Raw genomic sequence first — 13,934 nt, 5'->3', positions numbered from 1 at the left:
CTCTCTCTCTCTCTCTCTCTCTCTCTATATATATATATATATATATATATATATATATATATATATATATATACACTCTTCAAAATAAGGACTAAAAGTGAATGAATTTTTGTTTGAGACTAAAAAGTTGAAAAGTTACTTAGAGGAATTCAAATTTATTTTATCATTTTTTTAATTATTAAAATTACACTTTTTTATGAATTTAATATATATATATATATATATATATATATATATATATATATATATATATATATATTCTGTATAATAATAATAATCCAAAAAATAAAAATAAACTTAATAATATAATTGTTATAATTTTAATAATGATATACTTATAAATAATTAAACAAAACAATATATTATATTGTCTCTCAAAAATAATTATGCTGAATTTTTTATCTTTTTCAATTATAATAAATATAATCACACAAAAAATAAACAATACTATTCTATGGACTTCAATCGTGAAAAGAAATAAAAAGTAAAAAGTGCAGTCATTTTAAGTAACATTTTAAATTTGTAAGTTTTCTAAATGATAAATTATTGAATTGACATATTAGTAGTGTCTTCCATGACACTAACCGGATTGTAGACAATTTTTATAATACCAATTTCACACTCAGCTGTAGTTGAAACTGAGAAGCTAGAAACTGATAAGCTCCTTTTATGTGCTAAAACATTTAAAAGACAAATATTAAATTCATATGTTGCATATTCAATTTCCACTAGTACCATTGGTAAATGAAAAATATAAAGCTATTTGTAAATGTTTAATCAGGTGACAGCAATATGTGTCACTCCTTTTATGCCTGTATTACAGTTTTGTGAAGTACACATTAAATATTGAGAGACATAGACAGTGACATTATTAAATCACTTGATCTCTTATTTGACTTGAAATTGTTAGCACAACAAGCATATAGATTACACGAAGTTACAATCATTGTAACATCAATGAAAGATCTTTATTATATCAAGTTAATATGTTAACTGGGCTTTCTCAACAGAATTTCTCAGTAAGGATATTACTTGAGCTGGCTCAGGGGCTCCAAATACTGAACTTCCGGCAACAATGCAATTTGCTCCCGCTAATGCAGCCATGTCTATGGTTGAAGGCCCTAAACCACCATCAACCTGCAATCAAAATTCTATTGTCATTGGACAAGTAGTGAAGAACATTACAAAGTGTAAAATGTAAAGGACTTCAAAGTTCAAGAATCATTGAAGTTGAAAATTTCAATTATATTATGTGTTTACAACCATGAAGAAAATATGCATTTGTTTTGACATAAAAGAAGTTATTGTTGAATATAAAGAGTATTGAGAGACATATTGAATAACCTGTGTGTTTCAACTACACAACGGAATTTCTTTATATAGACAAAGAGTATTAAACAACTCTAATTTACAATAATACTAACGGGCGAGAATACTTACAGCCCATCTAATATAATATAATATTTACATTCTAATATAATATTTAACACTCCCCCTCAAGCTATAGGATATAAATCAAATGCACCTAGCTTGTTACATATATAATTAATTATAGGACTTCGCAATGCCTTTGTAAACACATCTGCTAACTGATCATTGGAATTGACAAAGCTAGTGATGATGTCACCCGATTCGATCTTTTCTCTAACAAAATGGCAGTCAATCTCAATATGCTTGGTCCTCTCATGAAAAACAGGATTCGAGGCAATGTGCAATGCAGCTTGATTATCACATATTAGTGTCATTGTGTTGGCCTCTTCAAATTGAAGTTCTTTCAATAACTGTTTCAACCAGATGAGTTCACATGTTACTAGTGCCATGGCCCTGTATTCTGCCTCAGTGCTGGATCTTGCAACAACATTTTGTATCTTACTCTTCCAAGATATTAAATTTCCTCCAACAAGTACACAATACCCGGAAGTTGATCGTCTATCTATGGGTGAGCATACCCAATCGGCATCTGAGTAGCCAATTATCTGAGTATGTCCTCTATCTTCATAAATGAGACATTTTTTCAGGTGCACTTTTGATGTATTTAAGAATCCGGATTACAGCATCCATATGTTCATGGCAAGGAATCTGACTTACCACACTGACAGCAAAGGAAATGTCAGGACGAGTAACTGTGAGATAGTTTAATTTTCCAACCAATCTCCTATATCTTCCTGAATCTGATAGAGGCTCCCCCTGATTGGGTAGGAGTTTGACATTTGGATCCATAGGAGTATCAACTGACTTGGCATTTAATAGGCCTGTTTCTTCAAGAATGTTCATAGCATATTTTCTTTGTGAAATTACAAGGCTATCCTTGGATTGAGCTACTTCAATACCCAAAAAAAAACGGAGTTTACTGAGGTCTTTAGTTTGAAATTTATTTGAGAGATGTTGTTTTAACTGGAGTATTCCTTGCTGATCACTTCCAGTTATAACAATGTCATCCACGTAAACAATAAGATAGATGCATCCTTAGGCTGAGTGATGATAAAATACAGAGTGATCGGCTTCACTACGGATCATATCAAACTCTTGAACTACCGAGCTAAATCTGTCAAACCAAGCTCTAGGAGACTGTTTAAGACTATAAAGGGACCTGTGTAGCCGACAAACCATGTTGGAAGACTCCCCCCGAGCAACAAACCCTGGTGGTTGCTCCATATAAACTTACTCTTCAAGATCACCGTGCAAAAAGGCATTTTTAATGTCAAGCTGATGGAGAGGCCAATGTCGAATTGCTGCAATGGAGAAAAACAGTCTGACAGATGCCATTTTGGCAACAGGTGAGAATGTGTCACTGTAATCCAACCCAAAAATCTGAGTATATCCCTTAGCTACCAAACGAGCCTTAAATCGATCAATCTTACCATCAGGACAAACCTTCACTGTATAAAGCCAACGACACCCAACTAACTACTTCCCACGAGGTAAAGGAACCAATTCCCAAGTACCACTGCTTTGTAGAGCACACATCTCATCAAGCATTGCTTGCCTCCATTCAGGATGGGATAATGTTTCACCTGTAGTTTTAGGAATAGAAACAGAAGACAAAGAGAACAAGCAAGTGTAATGTAAAGGAGAAAGACGATGATAACACAAATCAATATAATGAGGAGATGGATTACGGGTGGTGCGAATATCCTTACGAAGAGTAATGGGAAGGTCAGGTTCAGGTGGCAGGGCCGGATCTGAAGGTGGCGTCGGAGGAGAGTCTATAATGGGAACAGGAACAGGCACAACAGAGGATAAGCAACGACGCTGATATGTTTGTAGTGGTCGTGGAGGTTGGGGGCAGACTCGGCAGGTTCATAGGAATATGAGTGGGTGGGAGAGGGATAACTACTTGAGGAGGTTCGGGATTAATGTCCTGATAGGGCTCAGTAGCTATATGGGTAGGTTTAAAATAATGTACAGACTCGAAAAAAGGTAACATCGGCTGATGTAACGTAGCGGTGTAGTGTGGGAGAATAACAACGATAGCCCTTTTAGGACCGATGATAACCGAGAAAGACACACTTGAGTGACCGAGCTGACAATTTGTCCAAACCAGGAGATAAATTGTGGACAAAACACGTGGACCTAAAAACACGAGGTGGTATTGGGTGAAGAAAGAGAACCGAATGGGGGATATTGCCATCAAGGACAGAAGATGGCATACGATTGATAAGGTAGCACGCTGTTAAGACTGCATACCCCCAAAAACGGAATGGAACATTGCCATGGAGAAGTAAGGTTCGTGTGGTTTCAATGAGATGCCGATTTTGGGGTTCCGCTACCCCGTTTTGTTGAGGTGTATGAGGACATGATGTTTGGTCTAAAATACCGTTGGAAGGCATAAGATTTTGAAATTGATGAGACAAATATTCCTGAGCATTATCACTTCTTAAGGTACGAATGGAAACTCCAAATTGGATTTTAATTTCTTGATAAAATTGCTCAAAGATGGAAAACAATTCAGTTCTATTTTTCATTAAAAATAATCACGTACAACGAGAATAATCATCAATAAAAGTAACAAAATACTTAGATTCTAAAGTAGACACAATACGAGAGGGACCCCAAACATCAGAGTGAACTAAAGCAAAAGGAGAGGATACTCTTTTATTGACTCGATCAGGAAAATTACTACGGGTGTGTTTCCCTAACTGACACGACTCACAATGTAAAGTAGACAACTTAGAGAAACTAGGCACCAGTTTTTGTAGTTTGGTAAGACTTGGGTGTCCTAGCTGAGCATGGATAGTATGAGGGGACTCTGTGGCAGAGCACGTCTTGGAAGATGTAGAAAGGTAATAGAGGCCTTGTGACTCACATCCTACGCCAATCGTCCGTCCCGAATTCCGGTCCTGCAAGGTAACATTATCATTAGTGAAAGTAATAATACAATTATGAGACCGAGTTAATCGACTAACTGAAAGTAAATTAAAGGGGCATCCAGGTACATAGAAAACAGATGCAACTGAGATGGAAGGGAGAATGTGGACAGTGCCAATTCCTTGAGACCGGGTTTGAGTACCATTGGCAGAAGTTATATTAGGTAAAAAACCAGATGTAGAGAGTGAAGAAAAGAGACCTTTATTACCAGTAACATGATTAGACGCACCATAATCAAGAACCCAAGGGCCGCGAGAAGATGAGTGGAAGATGAGTGAGAGAGGTAAACAGATGAGTTACCAGTGTGTGCAACCAAAGTAGGAGAACTAGAGTTCGGATGACTCTGAACCCATTGGAGAAAATCTTCATAGTTTGTCGGGGAGCCTTGTGGAGATGGTGTAGTCTGAATAGTGGCAGAAGGATCAAGCTGAGTTGCATTTATCGACGGCGAACACTTACCATGCAACTTCCAACAGCGATCAATAGTGTGTCCAAGCCGATGACGATGCTTACATTTGGGACGAGGCTTAGAGTTGGATGGTCCTCCACGAGAGTAATGTTGATTATGTCCCTGAGATGCAAGGGCAGCAGTGTCACCCGAAACTGAAGTAATAGACTGCTCAACTGGATGTTTTGCTGGTACTCGAAGGAGGATCGCTGAGGTAGTAGACATATCGTGAACAGTAACAGACCCCAAAATTTGATCACGAGTTGCAGAGTACTCCTGGGGTAGGCCATAGAGTGCAAGAAGCATGAAGAAGGTGCTGCGTTGATCCAACTCCTTATTCTGTTCAGTTGGATTACTTGCAGCAGGAGTGAGAAGCTCATTAAAGTCATGAAGTGCACTACGAACGGTGCCAAGATATGCAGAAATAGAGCCATCGAGTGACTTCGGAGTAATGATATTCAACAAGCGGTGACAAACTCCATAGAGACGTTGTGTGTCGTTAGTATAGAGTGCCTTTGCTTGACTCCAAACCGATTCACACGTGAGATGCGGACGGAAAATCGGTTTAACATCTGGATGAAGTGTAGACTTAATGACACTACACAATTGAGCATCAATCTGACTCCATTTGGATGTTTCAGTCACACTCACCTTTTTAGGGTTTTGGGTGAGATGATCCTCGTAACCTTGACCACGTAGCCATAGTCTGATGTCGGCAGCCCAACTATCATAATTTGATCCATTCAATTTTTCAACAGAGAGAGGAGAAGTGATGTAGTTGGTGAAGATGCTCTTTGTTTCAGACTGGGATGCCATGGTCAACACAGATTGTCAGAAAACGCGTCGGAACCGGGAAAACAGGGGCTGTTTGAACTGGAACTCGTATATTCGTAACTCGAAACAGAAAACTAAGGGCAGATATGGAAGCAGGGGGCCGAGGCGAGTGCGGTGGAAGAAACGGCACAGTGAACGGCTGTCGGACGCGCGGTGGCAGTGTGCGGCGCGTGGATCTCACGTGCGTGAGGGCAGGCAGCGCGTGAGTGGGTTGCTGATGACGCGGCGGAAGGGTTTGGCCAATCTGGGGTGTACGACGCTGCTGGAGTGGTCGTTCGTTGAAAAAACTCGTCAGAAACAGCGACGGCAGTGCCAATAGAGCGTGAACGGCTGAACAAAAATTGAGGAATCAGCGTATCAACGGCAGAGAGGGGAAACCGGAGTTGAAACAAACATGGTTTGCCGAAATAAAAAATATTCACCGGAGACAGTGGGTCGAACGGGTAGTTGACGATTAGGGTTGTCTCTCAGTTGGCTCTAGATACCATGTTGAATATAAAGAGTATTGAGAGACATATTGAATAACCCGTGTGTTTTAACTACACAACGGAATTTCTTTATATAGACAAAGGGTATTAAACAACCCTAATTTACAGTAATACTAACGGGCCAGAATACTTACAGCCCATCTAATATAATATAATATTTACATTCTAATATAATATTTAACAGTTACAAACAAGAAAATCGAAAGACATACCTCTATGTCAAGTGCTGGATACTTCTTCCTCAGTATCCGTACCTGGTTTGAAAAAGAGGGGGAAATTAACCAAAATATAAGTAAAGATATCATACACAAGTTATCTGCTAGAATTGTCAAATAGCAGCAATACAAAGCTATTGCATAGCGGAATTTTAATAAAATGTTATTATATAGATCTATAGCATAGCCAAATTTTAATAAAATTTTAGTAGAAAGTGTCATCAAATAGTGGTTATAGTTTATAGCAGCTATAGCAGTGTAGTGTGCTGGAATTTGAACAAACCGCTATTTTTCACGATTTGCGATCTACAACATTGTTGTCAGCCAAAAGATATAAAAATTAAGAATAAGCAATTAATAATACCTTGTCCATCGTCTCTGGCATAAACTTTTGTCCTCCGAATCCAGGTTCTACAGTCATCACAAGAACCATTTCCACAGGAGTTTCAGCTTCAACCTGTGAAAAAAACTAAACTAAGATTATAACAACACACACAAAGAAAGACCCTCTTAAGACTAAGATCTATGAGTGAAATACTGTTCTCAAGTTCACGAAGAAAATACTCAAGATACTTAGTCACATAAGATTAATGATGATAACATGACCCAGCTATGTTGATATGACCAAATGATTACGAGAGAAGTTAAAAATGCATACCAGCGGATAAACCGCTTCTACAGATGTCCCAGGTTTTATCGCTACGCCGGGCCTCATGCCGAGTGACTTAATGTTTTCAATAAGTTCTTTCCAGTTGTCTGCCGACAAAAACCACTTCTAAGAAAGCAGGACAAGAAATAATATATAAAAGGTGGGCAGAAGAAAACAGCATATGAGAAGACGGACAAGAGGAAGAAAGTATCGAGCATGGTTATGAGTATGTTACGAGATACATGTCAGTCGTATGTCGAATACAAATCTTTAGCATGAATCTATTTGGAGAAGAATCCCATCATAAACCCCAATAATAAAGATGATCCTGATTCATTCTAATGAACCGATACCAAAATTTAGTGTAGTCACCACTTTTTTTTGCCAACTTCATATAGTCAGACATTTTTCTTGTCATTTCATTGCTGACTTGAATTTTTAATTATTGAGGCACGTCAAGGTTGTTAGGGGCACGCGACAAAAGGAAATACATAATTAATTAACTTGCTTTCTTGTCATTTCATTGCTAACTTGAATCTTTAACTTGCTTTCTTTTTTGGTTTATATAATTAATAATAATTGCTATTGTGATTTAAAAAAGGAAATATACTATGCTATAAATTATAATGAAAGGAAATATATAATACTATATTATTCTTTAATCAATAATATAAAATGATTTTTTTTGTAAAAAAAAGTATAAAATGATTTGTTTATTTTTTAAAAAACAAAAAAAAATTGTTTATTGCTTTTAGATGCTGGAAGCATGGGATTTTTGTATAGATGGTGGTGAAATTTTTAGTTTGATGTCTTTTTAAACCTCTTTTAGTTTTATTTTATGTTTAAATTAATAAATTTTTAAATTAAGGTCATATTTTTTAATTATGCAATAACTTTGTTTCTTTTGTGGGATCTTAAGATCCATGTTACAATCCCAGAATTTACGATTTTGCTATACCCCAACAATCTTAGGTGGGATCTTGAGTTTGACAACCATGAGGCACGTATATGATATATAATAAGCTTATAATTTTGTTATTTCACTTGCTTTTACTGAAATTAAAAATACCCTATTTTCATTAGTCAAGTATCTTACTATTAGATTAATAAGAAGATTCAATTCACGATTCGAAAAAATGGTTCTCTGATTCACTATTTGAATCTTGATTTGAAAACCACGGTATCAATACCAACCTTTTGATGTCTCTATATGAAATGTAAAACCAGAAGCACCAGCTTTTCCGAAAGGTTCAACATAATCAAGAGGATTTGTAACCATCAGATGACAGTCCAAATACGCCCTGCAAAGGTTAATCACTATTGACTCAAATTCACCATATATCATGCCAATAGGAACAAAAAATATTATGCACAAAAGCATTTAAATCAGTGAAGAAGGAAGATTGTTACTTTGTGTGCTTTCTCAAACTTTCAATGACTGGAGCGCCCATAGTTAAATTACTGACAAAGTGCCTGCACAAAAATAGATGAAAAATGGGGAAGGAAAGGAAACTTTTTCAACAATTTAATCGTCAACACAAGCAATGAAATAGAGTGTGGTAGTGTTTAATAATAAATAAATAAAAATTAGCACCACAAAGTGGCTCCAGATCATCCATAGCAGCCAACTCATGTTCATGAACAAAACTTCCTTTCCATCATTATGAAGTTAAATGAATACTGAGCAAAACTAGCACCTACACAAAAGCTTTACTTTTTGATTTGATGCTTCAAAACATTGCAAACAGAAGCTTGAAAGGTAAATAGAGCCACTGGAGTTTTTTTTTTTATTTCCATCAATTAGAAGATCATTCAGCATGATATGTATTCCCTCTGGACTCAATTATAAGCAAAAAAAAAAATGCTTAAACTTGTTGGACTTAAATATAAGCAAGAGTCAACTAATCTACAAATATTGAATACTATTATTTCAAAAATACCCTTAAACTAATCTAATAATGTTGTGACGAGATAATCATAATAATTAGGCGTAGGTTAGTAAATGTATTCATTTTTGCATGAAATCATGAAAACTAAATGCATTTAACTATCATCGTTATTAAGTGTTGAAATAGTTATTTTTTTATAATTGAGTCCTTAGTCCAGAGTAGTACTTAGTTTAATGTCCAAACTGCAGTCCTATTCCATATCGCTTTCATAATAAAGATATCTTGCCTAATTTCAATACAGTGCAAGATAATGATCTGTTTCAAAACAGATGTGAATTGAATGCCAGGTTGCAAACAATAATTCAATCAGAAATCTGCCACAGTTAAATAAACTAGAGATTGAGGATAAAGAGTGAAGGCCTCTGCCACAAGCTCACATTACAAATGCTAAAAACAATACTATGTTAGAGGCATGTATGCAATAGAGGGATGAATGTGGTATCAATCAAAACACATAACTAGGCAAACAAAATACAATTCATAATTTATAAAAAAAGAGATAAGGAGAAAACATTCAGTCGGAGCCTGAAGAGTGCAAGTCATCTTATTGAAGATAAAATCAAAATTTACTATGATGGTTTATAAATATATGATTTAGTATGACAGTGCATATGATAGAACTCAGAATTTTAATGGAAGAAAATGGTATATTATTTCTTAAAATTACAATGACAAGATCAGGAGAAGATGCAAAAAGAAAAACTAAACCAGAGGTTTAACTTCTAAGAACTCCTAAACCAGAGCAAAATTGCTCCTAACCAGAGAGTTATTAACTAGCTTTTATTCCCTCCATTCATCCTTCTTGAAACTGAATGCCTTTCCCACTTCCCCTTCCTTCATTCCTTTAATGGATAATCAATAGAATAAGAGACATTATTAACTAGTTTTTATTTCCTCTATTCATCCTTCTAGAAACTAAATGTGTGTGAGGTGTGTGACTTGGGTGAGTGGGGCCCACTCTTCGGGCCCTGATTCCTCTTAATTTGCATTGTTCTATCAGCATATCAACCAAAGCTGTGAAAATAAAAACTCACGTTAGCCGAAAATGATAACAGCAAAATATCATAACGCATCACTGCTTAAAAATGAATACTGTATCATAACCTGCACTAAGAACTTGATCATGTTATTTCTTGTTATTGAACGACTGGCAATTGACCATCTATTTATGCAGATAAAACATCCCAAATGACAACACATTTAGAACACCGTATTCATTATAGCAGTAGGGAATGTGAATTCTTGTTCAATGGTGAATGATCTCATTTTCCCATTTGATGTATACTATTCACCTTAATCCAAAGCTACTAGGACAAAAAATTCCCACTAGGAAGGATTGGTTATAGGATGGATGGATGGATCAAGTAAAAGTATAATTTTTGTCATAGATCATATCTAATGACAGTTAAAACTAAATAGCTACTCATAAATTTAGCTTATAGTTTTCCTTAATCTCTCTCAACCTCAAAGTATTGGATTATCCTCTATATGATGTACCCTCCTTTATTGAAGCTTTTCTAGATTTTCCCCACACATGCTCAAACCATCTAACAAGACTCCACCATGTTTTCCACATTGGATGGTACGCAACTTTATCCCTAATGTTTTCACTTCTACACCTATTTTGTCTCATGTATCATCCACTTAGGTTCATAATGTTATAATCTCATGAAAGAACTTTACGTGTTATCTCAAAGTTACAAAAGAACTAAATTGTGGGTAACTCAAACTGGCTGTACAAATATAGAAACAAATTGACACAAGGGAGTGCAAGAAACTTCCCCAAAATTATTTTTCTCCAGGTGAGAGACACTTCATTTTTCTCAACTTTTAATAGCTCAAAGTTCAAATCACAATGTGTTGGATAGTAAACCTTTGTCTTCTTTCGCTCATCAGAATAGAACAAATAGCAATAACTATATGGGCAAACTAGGCAGACAAAAGAAATATGATCAATTATCAATCTATGTAGCACGCACACTTCAGATCGAATGTGTGTCCAATACTCGACAAGTGTCAATCTGACACCAACATGACACTGGCACATATGATTACATTCAATCATATCTATTTTCTCAAATAATTATCAATGTATATGTGTCAATATCAATATTGTGCCCGGTGTTTATGTCTAAGTCAGTGCTTCATAGATTATCATTGCAGGATCCCAACCAACAAGGTGAAGTCAAAGTTAAAACATTAACTAACAGGACAAATCACAAAAAAGACAAAGGAAAAAACAGAAATTAAAGCTTAAAACCAAGTCAATTTGGGTCGCAATCTCACGATTCAGAATAAAGATAACTGCATTAGCAGAGCAAGACAGTAACACCTTACCCATCCTGCAAAGGAAGCAAAATGAGAAACGTCAGTAACCCATCTGAAACAAAATATATATTCCATAAGAAAAATTATAATTCATAATAGTAAGTAGTAACAAATAACACCCCCTTGACTTTTTAAATGATTATCACAGTTTACACATGTGGTTAGGTTCAGGCAGTTCAATGAGTGGTTAATACATATATCAAGATTGGATTACTCATTCACCATCAACTGAACATTATTAACCACAAATTTAAACATTATTAACCACAATCTTAGGTGTTCAACCTAGATGTAAATTTTAACACTTGAAAATCAAGATTAATCACATTTAAATTTGTGGTCAAGAAAATTCCGTGGGTAGTTGATGAGTTACAACACCTAATATAACTTTTAACCAAATCTAACACTTAATTGACCACATGTGTGACCTACGTTAACGGTTTAAATAGTTGTCAAATTTTGTACTCCCAGATTGATGTTAAAATAACATTTATGATGAATTTATTAAGGACCAATTACACCGTCATTAAACAAAAACAGAATTGAGACTATTTTTCTGTTTAGATATTATGAATGTCTATGTGGAAATAAAGGTCATTAAATTAAATCATAGAAGTAGAAAGTAAATGGTGTGCAAAAGTTTACAATTGTTAGAAAGAAAAAGGCAAGTGTCCATTTGCCAATTACAAACCACTAGTTTATAGAGGACAGCTTATAGCATGTGAACTCATATGCCCAAAATAGAGCTTCTTGGTAACCATTTTTTGTTCGGAACCTACAACTGTTTCAACAGAGTTTGAGCTTATAACATATCACATCTTCTCTCATTTTCACCTTCATCATCTTAATTGAAAAAATGTATATATTAATTAAAATTATCTTTTTATAGCATTTTAAAATTATCGTTGAACTCAATGGCTAATTTTATCAAAACACTTCAAATTCAATATTCAAGTTTATCCCCTATCAGCTAGCATATCTGCTATAAGTTCATCCAAAATCGGCTATCTACAAATTTTAACCGAATAGAGCATAAATTTGAAGCAAGCAATAAAAGAAAACATGTTATGGTGAATGAAAAGTTAAATAAATAAATAAATTAATTAATTAATAAAAGGAGATAGGGAAAGCGAAGGGCGTACCATGATATCCATGTGAAGCCAATCAGCACCATAGTTGAGCATACGATGAGCTTCGGAAGCCAAATTGGCGAAATCCGATGAAAGCATCGAAGGAGCGATTTTGGGGGTCACTCCCATAATTCTCTTTGGCGTTGGTCTGTGAATGGCGAAGCAAAACGCAGAACAAGAACCAAAACAAGATTGTTAAGCACGGTTTTGATACTTAGGTTGCAATGTTGCTTTGACCTTAATTCCTTCGAGGTCACAATTTTTGGTGGCTGCTTTGGACTAATATTCGGTAGAAGATTATGTAACTTTATTGCGGGAAAGGCAGGATAATGATCCTGTTTTTGTACCGTTTGATACATCAAACCAACCAAAATATGCCACGTGGAACTCTTATCTTCTCTATAAAGAAAATAAAAATAAAGCTTTATAGAGAACCATGCCGCCTCCGAGCCTACAACACTTTATGCCGATGCTCTCCGTCAAATCGCCGTTCCGACCACCATAGAGATTGGGAGTATGTTTCCATTTAGTGTTACCCTTTCTCTATGGGTGAAGCCACACCGCCGTGCTCGTTTACCATAAACACTTTTCTGTCAAATTTTTTTTTTCATAGATTTGGAATATTTAATGGTGCAACTCTTGAAGGGAGAATTTATTTAATATACATCTCTATAATTTGAATCCAATACATTGTAATTGTGTTTTTTAGATTATATCCCGACAAAAACAAAAGAAATTAATAGGTTGATTTTACTATAAATCTGCTTTGAAAATGATCTATTATGAAGTAATTTCAAAGACGAATAATAATATTTTTGAGATTAAAGTTATAGTTCATGATCATTTATCTTTATAGATAAGTTGATCTTTATAGATAATTGGGCAATATGTATCATATCAATTCAATACAAATTTTTTATCAGATATGTATTATTTAAATTATTATTTCAGTCATGAAAATAAAAATAATCATATTTTTTAAAGAAATGATGCATATAGTTTAGTGGTGGAGTTTGACTAAAAAGTTTGGGGTGGCTGACATAAAATCATAATATGTATAAATCAAATATGCAAATAATATTATATAGCAAAAAATAAAGTTGTATTAAACACAAAGTGAAATATCAAATAATTTAACTACATAACTTAAAAATATCTTAAATTAACTTGAAATCATCAATAATAGAAGAGAAATCATCAAGCTACAAACAGAAGAGAAATGTGATCCACAACGAGTATCCTCAACTCGTTTCAAAGTATCAATTTGATTTCCACCTTTACCAGTTACGATCTCATCAATTTCTAGCAAATGTGCAATTTCTTCTAATTGAGCAGCTTGTAACTCATCATGACGGTTAGTAGAAGAACAAACAACATTAACAACAAAAGTTAGCTTCTCAAAAAATTTATGAATTGGAACAATGGACATAGTATGCATAAGAACAAGCTTTCATAAATAGTGCTTGTAAACCGTTCCATTTTCCTCTCATATTACTAGAACCATCATACCATTGACCACGTCTGT

General features: G+C 35.0%; 1 protein-coding gene across 3 annotated transcripts; it reads right to left on the bottom strand.

Annotated features, from left to right (window-relative positions):
- Window positions 1-745: 745 nt before the first annotated feature.
- Window positions 746-13,001, bottom strand: LOC101491133 (ribulose-phosphate 3-epimerase, cytoplasmic isoform). Of its 3 annotated transcripts, XM_004516154.4 has the most exons (8): window positions 12,422-13,000; window positions 11,289-11,293; window positions 8,413-8,475; window positions 8,197-8,303; window positions 7,012-7,109; window positions 6,718-6,810; window positions 6,351-6,392; window positions 746-1,137 (listed from the first exon to the last, which is right to left on the bottom strand). In XM_004516154.4, the coding sequence occupies exons 1-8, from the start codon at window positions 12,536-12,538 to the stop codon at window positions 982-984; spliced, it is 681 nt and encodes a 226-aa protein (XP_004516211.1). In that variant the 5' UTR covers window positions 12,539-13,000; the 3' UTR covers window positions 746-981. The 3 variants fall into 3 exon arrangements, with proteins under 3 accessions (XP_004516211.1, XP_073221992.1, XP_004516210.2); XM_073365891.1 differs by lacking the exon at window positions 11,289-11,293 and having other exon boundaries at window positions 8,413-8,503; window positions 12,421-13,001; XM_004516153.4 differs by lacking the exons at window positions 11,289-11,293; window positions 12,422-13,000 and having other exon boundaries at window positions 6,718-6,822; window positions 8,413-11,242.
- Between the last annotated feature and the right edge of the window lie 933 nt (window positions 13,002-13,934).

Source organism: Cicer arietinum, chromosome 3, assembly GCF_000331145.2.
Source record: "Cicer arietinum cultivar CDC Frontier isolate Library 1 chromosome 3, Cicar.CDCFrontier_v2.0, whole genome shotgun sequence".
Taxonomy (NCBI): domain Eukaryota; kingdom Viridiplantae; phylum Streptophyta; class Magnoliopsida; order Fabales; family Fabaceae; genus Cicer; species Cicer arietinum.
Note: the sequence above shows the minus strand (reverse complement) of the source record. Positions and strands in the feature narration are given on the sequence as shown.